We start from the raw sequence: 19,718 nt of genomic DNA on the forward strand, positions 1-19,718 counted from the left end.
TAATTGACAAATGGTTGAATGATCTGAGGAATCATGGAGAGATCGTATTCCCTCAAAAGCAGCTCTGACAGCCACGAAGCCTACTTTGAAGACCTCTGTACAGTCTTTTTAAGATAGCGACCAGGCTTTCAAAGCCTCGTTCTTGTGGAAGATCTCAGTGCATCTGAAATCTGGATTGGAATGGAATTACTTGTACCATCCTCCTTTGTTTTCTTTCAATCTTTGAAGTGGTAAGAGGAAATACAAAAAGCAGAAGGAAAGATATAAATTCTTTTGAAAGACGTATGGAAAAAGAAAAAGCTTGATATTTCTTGATCGTTACGAAGATACAACACCAACATGGAAATTTCAGTTGGACTTGGGTGCTTCTTTTTCAAAATAAGAATGATTAGCACCCCAACTGCTTCCAATATCAATGCAACAGTGGAAGAAACCATTGGAGTCTGAGCTGGTAGCTAGCTCAAGATTGCCCTTGAGGACACATCCTGGAGCGCACTGTCCTTGTAAGTTCTAGCTTGACCACCTAATTGAGCAAAAACATTTAGGATTTCAATCCGTAGCTCGTGACCCAGATCCAACCTTGTCTTTCAAGTTGATGTTGGGCAGGTGATGACTTTAAGTTGCCTAATTTACAATCTTTGAATGGTCATTGTTCAACTTCACAGGCAGACATCTGACGCCAAAGTTTGAATTACGGACCATTAAAGATTTTAAGTGGAGTAACATTGACAATGTTTCACTTAAAAATTAATGCATGTTTGCTTTTGATGCGTCAGCAAATATTGGAGCATACTGCAATTCTCACACTATGGATACCCTCTTGCACATTAATCAATTGAGCCTCTGTTCTAAAACATCCAAAAAACGTCTTCGTCTTTCTCAAATTAAGTATTCACGATTTACATTTCTGGCCTCCATTGGCCGACAGGTTTGGCTCGTCACTGCCCAAGACAAAGCTTTCTATCTTCTAATGAAAGAAGCCAAAGGAAACCTTGTGTATTCTTTCTTCGTGGCAAGGGATAAGGAAACACGGTTGTGATGTTGCAGTGTGAACGGAAGGGACACCAGAAGTATGGTAATTCATAGACTGGATCCAAGCATTAGCTAACATCGAATCCGTTGCGATAAAGAATGAGAACATAAGCGTAGGGTTAACTAGTGCAACCCCGGATCTCCTTAAGCCCATTCTATTGATTTCTGGTTCAGGTTCTGGAGTGTTATCAGGTACTTGATTTATCTTCCATATGCATTACAACTAAGGCTCTCTTTCCTAGGAATACTGATTGTTGAGACTAGAATTAAGGGTGCGGTTGCATTATTAAGAGAATTTCTCTTTGTTTCTTGCAATTCTTTTACATTGTCTACATGAGAATGCAGTAGCCCCAATATAGTAATAAAGTTCTTGCGCTTTCGCTGAATTCTCATATGTGCTGCTGTACTCTACTGAGGACCAGATATGCCACTGCAATTTATATGATGAAATGTATCAATAAGTCATGACAACTGTTCTTGCACTATGTCAAGGCTGAAAGAATTAAGCGTAAGTAGGACCTGGCTTCCAGCCACAAAATGAAAATTTCTTCTCAGCAAGATTGAGCTGTCAAATTGCAAAATGTTGCGTTTGATAGTTCTGTATGTGCTTTCCGAACCAACACTGCAAGCCATGATCTCTTTTATATACACTTAGTGCTAGGAACAAGGCTATGTTTACACTCTGTTTAACGCACCAAGAGAATAGAAATCAGAAGAAGAGAAACTGAAAAAACACACAAAGGTTTACGTGGTTCGAAGACAACGTTCTCCTACGTCCACAGCCACCACACAGAGCAGCTTTTCACTATCACAGCAAAATTACAGAGTACAAGCCAAATGGTGCCCATGAGATTAGGGCAAAACCCACGAAGCTGAAAAATTATATAAAGTATGGATCAGGCTCCACACTCCAACACTTAGTAGGCCTAGTTTTGGGAAAGCAAGCGCCCACTTGGTTTAGGATATACGAAAATCTGAACCACTTTAAGTCACCGTTCCAAATTTTTGCTAAAATCTAAACAACTGACCTTGCTAAAGCAAAACAACAGCATATAATTGTGAAAAAGAGAACTGGTTATGGAGACCTAACCAACTGGTGCTATCAACTTTATGACTCAAAGTGGTACTAAATTATGCCAAATTCATATATGGGAAGATTCTCGCGATAGTCCAATCCCATACCAAAAACTGCTGTGAAGAGGCAAGTGCTGTTTTGAGAGAAGCTTTTCAAGAGAGCACACAGATACTGCACAAGTTTCTTTCTGATTTGGGTGTGTTCTCCAAAATGACAAGAGGACCCCTCCTGGCAAGAACTTCCAATTAATCTATCAGTGAAATATCAGAGCCCTCTGAGCAATTATCACTTCCTTGACCAATTGTCAACTGACCTCTTCTTTTTAGGGTAATGACTCCTAGAGCTTAGGGGCCAATAAAATTATAGTGTTGTTGACAAAAGTTCTATAGATTAGAGGCTTCAAAATTGTGGGGGACCGTCAATTTTGGCCTCTACACCTCTGATGTCTGCAGGCAATGGTGGGGGGCACACCTTGAAGGGCTTTCGGAGCTTGAGTCTGCTCCCTACTTTACTTTTTAGGGGGTAAGAATCAATAAAATCTGCCACTGTTGTTTAAAATATTTAATCGATCATTCACTGATGTTTAATGAGGGGAGAGGGACAAGGTGTATTTGTATTATGAAAAGATACCAGAAATAATCAACTGTTGCCACTATTTTTTTTGTGCGTGTGAAATTAACAACAAGGTAAAAAAAAAAAAAGGGTTCATTGACAGCTTTAAACGTGTGCACAAGATCCTAATAAACAGCCTTATGGAGCAATAAGAATGAAATGACAAACTGAAACTGAGAGATACTAGAACTTGAAGGAAAAGATGACAAATATAGGCACAGAGAGAACCAGATTCTTGAAAAACAGGAGCAAGGTTGAGTTTATATAATTGAAAGAGAAATGGTATCTCAGAAGCATGATAGAGAACTCACTCATGAAAAAGAAATGAATAAAATCTTCGAAAGTTTTTCTGTAGCTTGTGGCGGGTTTCAGAACTCTTTATTTTTTCTGTGCTGAAAACTTGTTTTGTGTATTTTTTTGGATGCAATAGTATGTGACACATAATCCTTTTTCCAATATGCCATGTCCCCATGATCTTTACTTTTCTATGTACAATAATCTTTTTACTGATAATATTTTGATAAGCCAGTAATCTAAAGACTAAAATAGAGCTTTAGTTCCACTATTGCACTTAGAATACAGGCTATACAGCAATGGGCACATTCAAAATCAATCACATATATATGTGATGAAGTTGACGAGCATCAGTTAGTAAAATGAGCCGAACTTCCTAATCCTTCTTGTTCGGAAAAAACAACTAATCTTATCTATGAGCTTATGAGCTTCATAGTTTGCACTATCGGAGGATTTCAATCGATATAATTGAACCATCGTTTTCAAAGGCAGCTGGAGCAATATTTGGGGTGGCCACTATTGAGCTACTGCTAACTATCTTCGACAGGTGAACTGCTAAGAAGTAAGAATTATTAAAAGCAAAGGAATTTCATGTAGGATTAAGAGAGAGAAACACAGATTGGAATATACCACGGATGTAGAAACATAAAATGGCTAAGGGACTGGTTGCAATTAGGATCACAGCTCATTACTCATTAAAGTTGCCTCCATGACGTGATGTACAGTTTTATTAAATTATCCTAAAGATGCAGCACTTTTGTCACTTGGTGAACCAAGGACATCTGCATTTTTATCTGAAGTTTGACTCTGGACTTCTCTTTTGTATGCTCCAAAGCCAAAATGTGTGGCAGCAGAACTCTAAATATCAGCAAAAAATCAGGGTTAAGTACAATGGAAGGCCTAAGCTTTGTAAGAAATTTTAGTTTAAAAAAGCAGATGTCATACATTGGGGTTCATTTTTCAAACATGGAGGAGAAGAAGAGGACATAAAAGTCCAAATTATTTGCCGCTTTAAAACAGAATGCAGGCCTATGCTCACTTATTGCTCATTTGGAATAAAAAAGTATTATATGTCAATTCAGCTGAAACATATGAAGCAAGTGGTTAACAGAAAAACTAACGAGCTGTTATTTCCATAAACATCAAATTGCGTCTAAACTACAATATCATGTATGGATGGACCCTTCTTCTCTTTTGGATGAAGTAGGTCTAATATGTATCATCATTGATTCCGACTCGGAGAATGAAGAAAGAGAAAGCAAGGAAAGCAAGAGACGGTAGCTTGACATAATTTCACATGTGCTCCTATGCAGCCGTGTGTACTTTGATCCTAAGGTGAGCATTTGCAAAAGAAAACAGTAGACATGCTCATATTTTTTTCTTAGTATATGTCTTCAAGCAAGGATCTCTTTGTTCAAGTTCAACCTTAACATTATTAAAAAACTGAAGATGCAGAACTAATTTCAGTCCCATTAGGAGTCACACCCTTATTTTGACAATTAACCATATTTCTCAGATATTCAAATAGCAGAAAAAAGACATATTATGGAATTTCTTCTTCGCAAATGTTCTCATATCATTGACTTACAAAAAGCATCAAAAGTCATATCCATCTGCAAGAACTTCACAAATATAAGGTTGTGTATGTGTTGTATAATGAAGTATTTTTGGCCTGTGCTTACTCGGACAAGAAAAACTGTACATGTTTGTTTGGGTTTTTAGAATTTCAAACCACATATATGTGGTCAAGGATCAGGCCTGGTCTGACTTGCCTTATACAACTTTGAACCAAAACAATGGGGGAATCCAAATACTCCTTGATGGTTGCCTGAAGATGCATTCAAGATAGTTCATAGGTCCTTTTGCATTTGATTTTCAATTTGCAGGATTTTACGTAGCCAATGAATTGGTATTTCTTCTGTCGTTTCAGAAAATTATAACCATTTTACAGAAAGAGCCAATAAATTGTAAGCTATTGCTGTCCTTTTTTGTGTGTATGGGTGCAATTACCTACATTTATACTGTACCTAGGATGGGGCACTGGGTGGATTGCTAGCTTTCTCATCTGACAAGAATACAGTCAGTTCTGGATTAATCTTAATGGCATTCTTAGCAGGATTTAAACTGAGATCTAATTTTAGGATCTCCTCTGTTTTCAACAAGTGTGAAGTAAAGAAGCATTGCCAGGGTCTAGACCTGCAACTCGCCTTGATGAGTTCCTGCTGTGCTCTAGATATACTGAAGCCGAATAATGAACAAAATCAGTGTCAACAAGGACTGAGTAATTTCAAATTTGTACACTTCAAAGATCCTTTTATAAAATGGTTATCCAGAGTCTGCTTCCAATTTACTTCTGGTTTGCATAGACCAGGGTTCAAGGTTTCCAGTCCAAGCACGTCCAAACAGCTAATGGTAAAATTTCTCCCTAGTGGGTCAGATCTTGTTCCCAACCTGATAGGTGGACCCAGTAGACTTATCAGGCTCAACTGCTGTGATCTTCGCGTCATTTGATCTAATGACTCCACACACTTGCTGCACAAAGCCAATCTGAACCCAATACCCAGCTAGGCACAGCTATGAATGCAGAGACAAGAGAGCTTATTAAGAGGGTTGTCCTTACAGAAAGAACAGCTAGGCCATTACACTAATAACGTAGATCCCAAATTTTTACTGTGTATGGGCGTCCAAAAAGTTGAATGCAGGCTTGGACTGGAGAACACAACATGTGACACAAAATTACGATCTGCTAGTGCTTTTGCATCATCACCATCTATCATAAAGATCGACGGCAGCCAGTGGGACCACCAGTGATAATGTCGCAGGTGCCATCAGTGGGCTTCACTATTTGCATAGTGTATGATGGTGATGGATCTGCATACCAAGAGGTTGTTTAGGGGATGAATGTGATTGTTCATGGTTTCTCCAATATTTAGTGTTTGAATCCTAGTCAAAGCAACTATGGTCTTAGTAATGGTGCAAATGGAAGTTGTTTAAGAAGGTTGCAACGTGAATTCCTCCTGGAAACCTAGAAACAGAGGCTGGAAGCTAACTGGTTAATAAATGGCCAACTCTCTGCAACTGATCACAAGAATTAAGCTGACTGTCCAACACAAGAATGACTGTGCCAAACAACAATAAATGGATTGCGGTTCTGCATGTCACTTGGTCCTTCTCCTTAGAGTGTAAGCTTCTCTCTGCTAATTCATCAGGCTGCAGAACTGTCCCCAAACTAGAGAACTGTGCATGGGGGGCCCAGGATTAGTCCAGTGACTGGTTCTGGCCTCTCACCATTGCAGCAAAGAAGGTTTAGCAAAAATTCATGGTAGGCTTCGGTAAAGAGCCAAAAAAATGATGGGTATTTCAGATATATATATATATATATATATATATATATATATATGTATTAGTTTCAATTATATGAGAGACCACTAATGGTTCGTGCTCATACTGATTCAAAGTCATAAAGTCTAAGATTGACCGTTCAAACTTTTTGAGATTTCACAGAAGAGCCCGTAGCTTGTGCATAACGTGTGATTTGTTAGGTTCCTTCTTATTCTAAAAATTCCCCTTCTCCACCTCACTCTCCCCACTTAGGCTGCCAATGTCAGTTACGCGTCTCAGCACGCCACACTCGTTTAGTCTCTGTTTTCTCTCCCCATCTCTCCCACCCTCTCTTCCCTTTAAATATGGCTCCCCTCCCTCCCTTTCCCCTGCATCACTCTCTTCTGCACTACGAAATACAACACCACCTTCATTCTCCTCTTGGAAATGTTCACGCCCATCTTCCCGTTTCTTCTTCTCCATCTCACCATTCTCATGATGGTCTCCCTCTCTTCTTGCTTCGCAGACCAACCCCACCAGGAAGCAAGCCTTCCTCTGCCCTTCCTCTCACCCGCCTCCGACCACGCCCATCTGAGGGACTTAGAAATCGATGGCAGCGTCGAATTCGACGATGTTCGGGCGGCCGGGACGGACTTCGGCCACCTGCACACATCGGTGCCGTCGGCGGTCGTCCACCCGAAATCCGTGGCCGACGTCGCCAAGACGGTGCGGCTGGTTTTCGAGCTCGGCCAGTCGTCGAACCTCACCATTGCGGCGCGGGGCCACGGCCACTCGCTGCAGGGGCAGGCTCAGGCCTCGGGCGGCATCGTGGTGAATATGGAGTCGTTGAAGTCGCCGGGAATTCGTGTGGTCCGGGAGGGTGGGTCGGCGTTCGTGGAGGCCGCCGGTGGCGAGCTTTGGATTAACGTTCTGAATGAGACGCTGAAGCAGGGGCTAGCACCGAGGTCTTGGACAGATTATCTCTACCTCACCGTGGGCGGGACCCTCTCTAACGCTGGGGTTAGCGGCCAAGCCTTCCGCCATGGCCCACAGATCAGCAATGTCCATCAGTTGGAGGTTGTTACAGGTAAAACTCAAAAGAAGAAGAAAACTGAGCCCTCTCTCTCTCTCTTATTTCTCTCTTGGTGGTACAATCACGATGGGCATTTTCGTCATAAAAAGGTTCTCATGGTCAACTGACAGGTGCAATTTGGTCATTTGAGTTTTTTTTTTTTTTCCAATTCTAAGGAAACAACTCAATGGAGAGTCTGAGACGGGTGAATATCTTCTTCCACTCGTCCACACAAAAGCTTTTGAATCTCAAAAGGTCTTCGCTTCAAAGTATTAGTTTGAACAAATTATGAAAAGAAAAACATGAAATAAAAATTGGGTGCCAAAAGTATTTTTGTTTTTTCCTTTTTCAATAAAAGCCGAGTTTTTATTTTATTTCAAAATTCTAGTGGTAAAGGGCAATTTTGTCAATCACATAAAAGAAAATTTCTTTGGTGGTTAGCGGTTAGTCACCACACAAGATCCTAGGCAGCAGCATCATGCGTTTTTATCCCCAGTGTGCCGTTGGGTTGCAGCCGATCATGCTTGTCACAATATTTTCAAAAGCCAATCCATATAATGTAATTAAACAAGCACGATTTGATGCTCACAGTTTTTTTGAATCAGCTTTTGATTCCTCGGTTTGTGATCGTTTGTTGCATGGTCACATCTGCAACCAGCAATCACACGACCTCAAATTTTAATATAGATGTTTAAAAATGACGGCTTTATTATAAAGTCTAAACCTACCAAAAACTCGTTAAAACCTTCAGAATTCATAAGTAACAGAAAATGGTGTTCGATTTTCTAAAAAATATCAATATATAATTATATCTTGCACTTTTTCCAGTACACATCATATCTTATATGAATCACTAATGTCTTAAAATTTTGAGAAAACCAAAGTATTGAAAAATACCACCAGATCTATGCTTAGAGAGACTATCCTGAAAAATGAGATTTGTGATATACACATATGTGTGTGCATGTATGTATAGACTGTTTAATGAAAAAAGAACATAAGAAGAAGAAGGCGATGGGGGAGTGAGCAGTAAGCTTGATTTAGCTTATTGCACCTATTGCATGGTGTGCTTAATCTATTAGGGCCTGTTGATCCCACAAAGGATTTGCAGGGCCCACCTGCGATTTCTGGGGCCCCTTGGGGAACTATAGGTCGGCTAACCCCCAAATGGACGGTGCAGATCTTAGGAACGTCCTTCTCGTTGAAGAATCTCAGACAAATCTTGATAGGCCCTATGGAGATGACAATTACTTCCTGATAAGGAGACCCAACCCATACTTTAATTCACATTTTTAGAAGCATTCGTATAATTGAAATCTACGTGTATATATATATATATATATATATATATGTGTGTGTGTGTGTGTGTGTGTGTGTGTGTGTAGAGAGAGAGAGAGAGAAAAAAAGAGATGTCGCTGTTACATAAAAGCGAATTGAAGAATTAAACCAAATGGTCAGGTTGTGGGCAATTGATAGAGAAACGATGGGGACGTAAATGGTATAAAATCTGACGATTGCTGCGTGCAGGAAGAGGAGAGGTGAAGATCTGCTCGGAGAAGGAGAATGCAGACCTATTTCATGGCGTTTTAGGTGGATTGGGCCAGTTCGGAATCATCACTCGAGCACGAATCATTCTGGAGCCCGCTCCCCAGTTGGTAAGAGAGACCTCTGTGTATCAATTTCAAGTGTTTCTCTCTCAAGCACCGAGATTGGTGTTCACCAACTTGGGAAGAAGCATTGCATCATCTTATGTTCTGTGACAATGTTTATGGTTTTGAGTTTTTCTTTTTCTCTGCTACTGCATGAGATGATTTTCCCGTTTTTTTTTTTTATTCCGGTGGTCTTCCGTGTCATAGAGTTCTTTTTCAAGTGGACCCATGCGTTCCCCACTATCCCTGTTCAACCAAAAGAAATGTTTTCCAGAAAATCCTTCTGTCTTAATCAATAAATTGTTTTAAATAGATCAGGTTTTCGAGAAAATCCCGCAGTCTTGTTTTTCTGTATAAGTATAAATATGTAAAAACACAAACATGTAGGCGTGCACACACACACACACACAGAGACACGCACGCAACAAACGGGAAAGTGGGGATGTCATATTATCCCTGAATGTGCGCGATATAAATAGCAGGAGCTTGATGTTAATTGCCATGTGTTTGTGCAGGTGAAGTGGATCAGAGTTCTATACACAGACTTTGCAGCATTTACAAGAGACCAGGAGATGTTGATATCTGAGGAGAACACTTTTGACTACATTGAGGGCTTCGTGATCATAAACAGGACGAGCGTACTGAGCAACTGGAGGTCATCCTTCAATCCGAAAGACCCAGCTCAGGCCAGCCTCTTTGAGAGCCATGGCAAGACTCTCTTCTGCTTGGAGATGACCAAGAACTTCAACCATGGAGACCTCGACTCCGTAAACCAGGTAGCACAGGCAACCCCACTCCAAATTCAAACAATATATATATATATATATATATATATATAGAGAGAGAGAGAGAGAGAGAGAGAATAGAGGAATATTGGGGAGGTCAAAAGAAAATGTTGGTTTTTGAACAGCATAAAGGTGAAACAGAGTCCATGGTTTGGATGCATCTGTGAAACTGATCATACTAGGAATAAGCGAGATGCTTCCCTTTTTATCTTCCATGTCTCAACCAATAGTTTGTCAACACTAGTTAAAAAAGCTAGGAGCTGTGACAAAGAGATATCCCATATTTTCCATGTTCTAGATTGGTACGTGGTATGTTTTAAGTCCCGAAAACGAGATTTGGCAGGAGATGATTGGATATTTTGGAAAATTTCTAGGAACCTGAAACCCCACACCGAAAGATAAGCCACTACGGACCCCACGTCGTAACTAGTGATGCTTGTTCGTGAAAACGAAATGCATATTGGCTGCTTTATCTGTGAACATACTTGAACCGGGCAATAAGAGGAGTTAGTTCACCTTCTATCTTTAGCTGGTGAAACTGCCTCTGCATTCTAATAAACGGTTCCATATGCCTAATCTTTTTCTTTCTAGATAATTCAGGAATTTTAGTTCTTGTTCTTTTCCAACTCATCAAGGAGCGAGGGACCTTTCATCTTGGGGATGCTTGTACGCGTGTTATGTCACGAGGACACCCATGTGAACTGTGTCTGGACACAATTCTGAGGCAAAAATTTTCGTTTTAAGGAAAGTTGGGACATGCGGGACATGAGTTTCCACTTGAAGGAAGTTGTTGTTTAGAATATAATTCAAATTTGGTAAACAAAGTTAGGCATGACAAATACCATCCTTGCATTTATGTGATGGGGGCATGGAGTGGGAGTCATCTTAGTGTGACGACTAGACCTGTACCAGTGCCATTGTCAAGAGTCACTGTCACCAAGCATCAAAAGAGCAACCAAGCAACTTATGTCGAATAAGTTTCAATTAGATACGATCATGGGTGGTCTTTTCCATGTCTCCTTTGTTAATTATTGATTACAGTAAGAAACCAGAACGAGAGAGAGAGAGAGAGATCTGTAACAAAACAGTGACCATGATCTTCCTGTTGGGTGTTGCAGGAAATTGACAGGTTGATGGCCAAGTTGAGCTTCATCCCTTCAACAGTGTTCATGTCGGAGGTGCCGTACGTCGACTTCCTTGATCGAGTCCATGCCTCGGAGGTGAAACTTCAAAGCCAGGGCCTGTGGGAAGTTCCACACCCTTGGCTCAATCTGTTCATACCAAGATCCAAAATCCACCACTTTGCAAGGGAGGTGTTTGGCAAAATCATCACCGACAGCAGTAACGGGCCCATCCTTATCTATCCACTCAACAAGACCAGGTAAACTTAAGTACCCAGTTCCAACTTTTTCTCTGTCTTTTTTTTTTTTTTACAACTAGAAACATATAGAACTGTGTTTGGGTGCCATGAAGTCCTCAAAATTCTACTGTGTTTAGTTTAGTAGGAAATAAAAAATACGAGTCATTTGGTAATAGGGATATTTTGTATGTGTCCTATGATATGAATCTGCTTGTAGATTGAGGTAGATTCATGTAACACTCCACTTTTTCATGAATCTGTCCAATCTTTTGAATTAGATGCATCAAATAGAGCACTTACAAAGTGTCCCTATACCAAACAGCCTCTGGCAAGACATTTCGTGGTTTTCATGCTCCCAAACAAGTAAACAGTTTTCTTAATAAAAATTGAGCTTCAAATGGTGGCTCTCGGCACCAACTCAGGCTAGTTGACTACCTTGAGTGATTGGCCATGGAATGTGGGATCTCCACTTACCTAACAGCATCAAAAATCAAACACTTCACCTGCCAACAAAGCCAAACTAACTATGAACCAGTCAAAAGTTCTGTTGACCCAGGTCAAACCTTCTATGCTTTTCTAAGATCTTCTTGCTTGTATGCGACTTAACATCATACCCCACTGCCAATAACCCAAATATTCTGAGTCAGTTGGCTCATCAGTATGTGACACATGTTCCCTTGGCTTTGTAGCTCAAAAGTGAGCGAAGTGGGTTCACAATTTTGCATCTTATATTGAGTGACTATATGCGTGCATTCACACACACACATACATGTATACATGTGTAGATGCAAGCGCATGACACATGCATTTATGCGTGACCACGTATGCGAAACACGTGTGCAAAAAACAGGCCTTCCTCTTCAAGCATGTGACAAATGGCTAAACTTCAAGGAGAAGAAACAGTGACACTGGTGGGATTACATGGACGCCCACAATTGGACCGATGGATGGTATCCAAAATATTAAGGGCTTAAGAAAAGTAGGAAAATTTATGACTACCTTTTGAAGACTTTGGACTCATAATAGGCTGCTGTCCACTGTTTAGAACGCTTGTTGGATGATATTACCCAACTCAAGAACACATGGTAGGAGAAACCATGATCCCCATGCAACAGGCCCACATATTCCACCAAGCAGCAATGGAAAAGGTGATGCCCAAATGACGAAGAAAAGCTAATGGGGCAGTCAAAAGGAGGACTACAAAAAAGACCCACTTGATGTGCCGACTTGCACTAGTGGGTGCATGGCTGGGCCTGACTGCATTGTGGGCCTGCCAGTATTGCTGCCTCCAATAAGAACGAGTCACAACTCATTCAAGTGAGTGTGTGGATCGAAAAAGTAGTCAGCATTTTGAATGAATAATTGATCGAGGGACACAAACCCGTCTCATGTTTTCTCTTCACTTTCATTTCCACTGTTCTTCCATAACACAAACAGACAAAAAATAAAAAAAAAATGCATATATCGTGATGATATTAGTATTTTATAACAATATATATTGGCAACAAATCAGCTGGAGCATCACATGATGCCCACTTGTTGATGTGGACTTCTGAACGCTCTGTCTAAGAAAAACTTGCACCCTGGGGCTAAGCCTAGACCCACAAGTGCTAAGAGGCCAAGACCTAGCCTGGTCTAAGGATGGGCTCGGCGCGGGGACTTGATGGGAGTTGGTGAACGTCACTTACATATACATGTCTCTCTAATTACCTGCAGATGGGACGGTAGAACATCAGCAGTTACTCCGGAAGAGGACGTCTTCTACTTGGTGGCCTTCCTGTATTCTGCTTCGACATCTCCCGAAGCGCCTAACAGTGTGAAGAACATCCAGTCCCTGAACAGAAGGGTGCTGAGGTTCTGTAAGAAATCTGGCGTGGGGATGAAGCAGTATCTCCCTCACTATGAGGTGCAGTCCGAGTGGAAGGCTCACTTCGGTGAGAAGTGGAAGCAGTTTGCTCAGAGAAAGATGACCTACGACCCTCTGGCCATCCTTGGTCCGGGACAGAGAATTTTCCAGAAGGCAAAGCCCTTCTCATGATCATGCTGTTATTTTATAATTTTTAGCTTCATTTCTGATGATAGGAAGCGTTTGTCTTACATGTGTACATAAAATTAATGAAAATCAAAGCTTCTTCCAACTACTCATTTCTTCAGAACAATTTACAAACACACACACACACACACACAGAGAGAGAGAGAGAGAGAGAGAGAGAGATATGTGAATTTCTTCCTCCAGGAATCTCACGTTCGAAGTTAGGTTTCATGCATGTGATGTAAGTTCTACAAAGGATCTCACTGTGGTAAAAAGGAGTTCTTTACAGATAATATCATGTCACCGTTAGCTATATATTAGCCTTTGAAAATCTTATGATAAGATGTGAAAGTCAGAAAATATGCCGATCGATCCAATGGGACCAAAGAGTAACGAACGGGTGTTTTATATATGTGCTCTTTGTTCAGTAAAGTACCAACCAACAGAATACAGCAGTACCTCAAGCAAATAATGGATGCACGCGATAATATTCCCCACGTAGACCAAGCGGAAACTTTTAGTACCGTGAAAGATTGACGCAAGAATTACGTAATCATACTTCCCAGTTTCCCAGGCGATCCTTACAAGTTTTACTTTTTCCTCTTGGTTAAATTGCAAAAAGTTTTTACTGTTAGTTACCACAATCTAAGTCTTTTGTGACATAAAAAAGAAAGCGTCAGAGGGTTTCGTAGTTACTAGAGGAACAACCCATTAAATTTTATATCCAGTTTTCAACTAAAATTTTTTCTGAATGTATTGGTAAGATCCAAAATCAAACCGACCAAGCAGATAAAAAAAATGAATTCGGTAAGAGAAAATGTGTCTAAACCCTTGGACTCAGTGTATGATTTAGGCGATCAAAATTGAATGGGTGTGTCCGATCTGATCAAAATGGTACAAACGATCAATTAGTTGTATCTTACCCTGTCTGATTTGGATTTGGTTCCCAAAATCTATGTTGGAACGGCAACCCAATTAAGGATGAAGCGACTAGGTCGAATCTGATGGATCTGACCCGAGTCCACATCATTTACACTTTCTATCTGTTGGAGCAATGATACCCTCATGGTTTTTTTTTTGTGATTGTGCAAATTAAACCTGGATGATGATCTGCGGAGTTAGCTAAACATGTTTGGTCGAGGGGCACTAAAACAAACTTAAACCATTTATAGTAAAATTATTATGATTGAGGGACACGACACCGCAGATAAATAAGCAAAGCTTGAGGGGCACCTTTTATATAAATATGCAAATGTTGGGGTGAAACCCATAACTAAACAAAGAAATCTTGTCAGATTATTTGGGCAACTGCCACAGAAGTATTTTGCTCCAAATTTTGTTTTGATATCCTTGAAATTTATTTTTGTTTGCAAGTTGAGGTTTGGTAGAAGGCATGCATCAAAAATAATAAGATAGGTTCATGAAACACTAGAACTATTAAATATTCATGAAATATGAAATATATAATGCTTCTGTTGTAAATATTAGGCTAAGTTTACGAAACACTAGAACTACCAATGGATTCCTCTACCTCTTTAACTTGAAGGTCATAACATGGGCTCGCTTCTGCTCCAAGTTTTGTTTGATATGCTTGAAATTTATTTTTATTTGCAAGCTGAGGCTTGGTGCATAAAAAATATTCGAAACTCTAAACCTCATTGGACAGCTTGAAGGTCTTAAAAGTTAAAATGGGCTCGCTTGTCACGTTCTTGAAATTAAACAACAAAAAGACAAGAGGTGCTACAAACACGGCAAGGCAAAAGGCGAGTTCGAGTTCAAAGCAGAGAAACGGACAAATGGCGAGCAATCATGTGGGTGCGGTAATCTATGATGATTCATCACACCAGTGGGCGTGGGCTCCAGTTGTTGGGTTCGAGTCAAGTCAACTCAAACAGAGAGAGAGAGATTTTATATTGTATAAAATGCGTAAAACGCCAAATATTTGCAACCAAGATGGTGGCAGACCGGAAGTTGGCAAAGGCCTAACTTTCGGAGCTTAAGTCGCTTCGGAAAAACTTGAACAGCGTACAAACAATAAATTAAATGAAATAAAAAACAAACATGCACCTCTCTTTCTCTCTCTTTTTCACTGTTAGTTGGGTTGGAAAGTGTGTTGAGATTCAGAACTATCTTGGAAGATGTTATTCTAATAGTATTAAAGAATGTTGATCTTGAGAGTAAGAGAGCCACTATGATCTTTCTCTCTTTCCGTGGGCTTGCAACTATACGATGGTGCACACACTTAGAGATACAGAAACATGGTTGAAATGGGTGCATGAAATTGAGGACCTGCACAATCCTCACTGATATGATAATCCCTCAAAACTTTCATGATCATAGAAGTTACTAGATGCATGGGATCTTCGTGTTGATCAACTGCTTTTTTGCTGCAGAGATCAGATTTTTCTACACTGCTAGAACTCAATAGCTGTAAGCTTTTTGGTCTTAACAGATCTAATCTATGTACCAAATAAGGATGCGTTTATGGTCTATTACAGTTTACTTTTTTTTTAGAAGAAAACTAATTGTCAATTAAAATGCGGCAGTTTATTGAAACTTATCCTCAAATTGGACACCTGTTTCAAACTTGTAGCATCCCATCAACTTGATAGCTTTCACCAATTGGGTTTGCCAAGTGAGTGGAGTCCTTCAAGCAATAAAGGTCAATTTTCTCAGCATATACGGTAGGGAGTTACATTATTGGTCACCCACATGGCAAGTTTATTGCACGGCATACATAATGTCATAAATTAGGAAGACGGTGAAATAATTTAGGAGGTGACTGTAGATATAACAGGTGAAACCAGCAGCTAGCCGAAAAACAGTTTTCGTCATTATGAGAAGGAAATTTTGAAGTACAGATTGTTAAAAAGACATCCTAACTTTTCTTTTCTGTATGTAACAAAAGATTTGCAAGTTTAATTTTTCAAGTCTACTGTTAATTAATATGTTCAACCATTTTACCCTCTAAAAAATGACATGATTTTTTTAATATACATTTGCACTCTCTCGTCGATAATTTTTTGGCATTATTAACAAAAAAAGAAAACATCACCTGGCAGTTTTTTATATTAATAAAAGAAGAACCTGCCTGATTTGGGTATAGTTAACCATGTATTGATATGAATGAATATAACTAAAGAGACCAATATAGAATAATGGAGATCAAATTTGTTGGCAATTGAGGGTATTGTATATTTAATCTCATTGCAGTATGCTTAATCGATGAAATGGTAGATTCGGTTGATAGCCCAAAACTTGGATGTGCTTTAGATGCATCGAAGGTTTATGTCCATTTGTTGCATCACCAAGTCTTTGGTTTTATTTCTGAAAACTTTCATGAAAAGGCTAGCAATCAATCCAGTAGAATAGAAAATAGCGAAGCCATTAATTAAAACAGATCCTTTTAATTTGCGACCGGCCTGATTGTTGGTATTGGAATTAACGAGTGATTTTCAAAGCTCAGACTCAGTGGGTCGTCAGTGAATCAGAAATCTGAAACATGCGGTACTGTCCATACTTCAAAAGTTGGTTTCTCCACAAGTTACTCCCAAGATCCTGTCCCACCTATGAGGCGACGGTGTCAGACCTGGATTTGGATCCCGTCAAATCTTTCGCAACAAACTTCGTGTATTGAAAATGAAAACCTTACCGGATATGCTCTGACAATTGTAAAAGTAATTTGATTTTTTAGCATTGGAAAGTGTGTGTGTGAATCTTAGCATTCATACACTAATTTGATATTGAATTGCCTAAACCATGTAACGCCTGTATTCGTTGCTGCTATGTTGTAAGCCTGATTGGCCCTACCAAATTGGGTGCTACCCAAATCGGACAAAGCACAACTCATATTTGTCATCAAGCGAGAATTAGGTTGTCTCCTAAGAGCCTGTTTAATTTAGAAGATGAACATTGTAGTTTTAGAAAATATTTTTCTTAAAACGCATCGTTTAATAACAGAACTACTGTACGTTATTCTCTAAAGAAAAATATATTATACCGTGCGTAAACACATATATGTTATTAAACACACGTAAGTTCTTTAATGAGATCTAAGAATTATGGACATCTACAAATATACCTTGTTTCTTGAAATAAGAACAAAAAGTTTTGAAAGCGATGTGTTTTATGAACATGAGTTCTAACAACTCAAGTTTGGGATGGTTAGGATGGGAGCTACTAGGCGGTTAACATCTATTTTGAATCCGAGGTGTCAACTCTATGTCTTGTAAAAGCAAGCCATGTACCCTAAAAGACTGTTTGGCAATAGGAACATTCACTAAGTATCCCATGAATATGCTTCGAAAAGTGGGACACATTATATCATGAATCTGCCTCAATCTCATGGGATGCTTACCGAGTGTTTCTATTGCCAAACGACCCCGTAAAGGGATGAGGGGTCGGTGGGGCTTCGGCCTTACACTGGAAAAAACCCTCTCACTCTCACTCGAAAATACTATCAACGACACTAATCAAAGAACATTAACGTGCTGTTAACAAAAAAGATGGCTCTTTACGAATTGTTCCAAATGAGTCACTAGGTTGAGCTAGAGGTTTTGTAGGTCATCAAAGACAAGCGAAGTTCCAAAGGCAGGGCAAGGAAGGAAATTGAACGCAATGCCACGCGTTTGTTTTGTTTTATTTGGATTAAGTTTAAAATCGTTGTCACAACCATGTCCAATGGTGCGCCTTCTAGTGGATCTATTCAATTGTCTAAGCGACAACTTAAGGCCTTCAAGTTGGAGGAGACTTTTTTAGTATTGCCACAATATAGAGAACATTTTTGAATGGACAATCATGAGCAAACTTTAAACACCAAGAGATAACTAAAACTTTGAGTATTGACTAATTTAAAAGGCTGGGAGACCTCATTAGACGCAATGTAGTTCGCATGGTGTTTGTCAAACAAGTAGTCATGGTTCGAATCTCATCGCTACAGTAAGCCTCATCAACATTTTTAAGAATCCTGATACGAGATGTGAACTGAAATAACATTGATAGATGAAGATCTCATGATCAAACAATGGGAAAAGTCACCCGAAAAAAGGTTTTCCAGGAATGACTTTTTTTGTGTGTGGAAAAGTACTGGTAGGGAGACGTGTTTTCTTTTTTGGGAAGACCCATTAAAAAAGCGGGACAAACTGACTTGGAAACTGTTTTGATGCGGTCCATGGAAACCTGGTTTTGCATAATCTGAGCTTTGTGCAAAATTGGGTTTTAATTAACCTATTCTGGAGTGTCTAAAAGGAGATTAGGGCGTCTGAGTGATTGGTTTTGTATCATGAGATATTATTTGGATGACTTTTTATTTAGAAAAGAACATATGAGAGACTTCTCCCCATGAACTCATAGGCCTTGTTTGATAACTAGGCAAGAAGTAGTGGATTCCACCTGTTTTGCTTATCAAGTATGACCAAAGTTTTGACCATTGGACACCCATTTGCTTGTTTTTCAGTCAAAGGTTTTCCTTCTTTCAAAAGGGAGAAACTTTTGTCTAAGCTAAACCACTCTCTTTTTTTAGGACCTGCTTTTCATTTAATCAAACATAAGAAAGCCTCAATCAATCATGACAAAACCTTTTCTAACAAAGGTTTTGCTATGCAAATGTTTTGGCTACGATAAAACTTTCCTCTTGAATCAAACAGCTCCTTATGTAAAAAGCTAGGGAAAAAAGAACACAGCCAATTGTGTAACTGGGTAATCTGGGGCATCATTCAAGCAATCCAGAAAAGCATGGAAACTTTGTAAGAATAGTTTGATTTACCTGGTTAATTAGAAAGACAGTTTCAGCTCAAATTGCCTGATTTTCTCCAATAACACGAAGAAAGGAAGCGTCGGAACCTCATGACGTTGCTGATCGAAGGTTGAAACTAAAAAAGGAAAAAAAAAAAATTAAAGAACTGTCCGTTCTCTTTTAACAAAAATGCTTGAAAGCAAACAAGCACCAAATACACTTGGTGTTGTGTTGACCAAAAAGCTTTTCACACACACCATTTGGGTACCTACTCATGTATCAAGATTTTGGACTTTGGATCTTCCTGAGATTCAGATACCCACGGTTCCTGACATGACGGGTCATTTTAAGTGCACCAGTGGGCCTTCTACTTACCACTTCTAACGGTAGTAAATTAAGATTCCCTCATACCATGTTCCAGCTTGTTTGAAGGAATATGTTTGTGAGAAGCCTATGGGGAATAAGAATCCTTTTCGTCACTTTCCCTATAGATTCCCCCCAAAATGGAGAAGTGGGCATTTGTATTGTTTCCAAATCCATATCATGACACAAATGGATTGTTATGGATCTTCATATATAGTGGACCAGGGAAAGGAGAAGCATGTCTGGGTCACTCTCTGTCTAGTTCCTTGCTACAAACTCATCCTCAAATCAGGTGAGCAAATTCCACTGCTTAAGTGAATGCCGCAGCCATCCTAACCCCACCTTCCCCCTAAGGTCTAAAGTTGCTTTCGGTGTCTCGGACCAGAGTG

At 39.7% G+C, this 19,718-nt stretch overlaps 1 protein-coding gene across 1 annotated transcript; it reads left to right on the plus strand.

Moving 5' to 3' along the window:
• Positions 1-6,706: 6,706 nt before the first annotated feature.
• Positions 6,707-13,338, plus strand: LOC116246068 (cytokinin dehydrogenase 9-like). Its single transcript, XM_031617756.2, has 5 exons — positions 6,707-7,421; positions 8,934-9,061; positions 9,571-9,831; positions 10,959-11,221; positions 12,917-13,338. Exons 1-5 carry the CDS (start codon positions 6,782-6,784, stop codon positions 13,236-13,238), a joined length of 1,614 nt encoding a protein of 537 aa, XP_031473616.1. The 5' UTR covers positions 6,707-6,781; the 3' UTR covers positions 13,239-13,338.
• The last annotated feature ends 6,380 nt before the right edge of the window (positions 13,339-19,718 follow it).

Source organism: Nymphaea colorata, chromosome 1 (genome assembly GCF_008831285.2).
Source record: "Nymphaea colorata isolate Beijing-Zhang1983 chromosome 1, ASM883128v2, whole genome shotgun sequence".
NCBI lineage: Eukaryota > Viridiplantae > Streptophyta > Magnoliopsida > Nymphaeales > Nymphaeaceae > Nymphaea > Nymphaea colorata.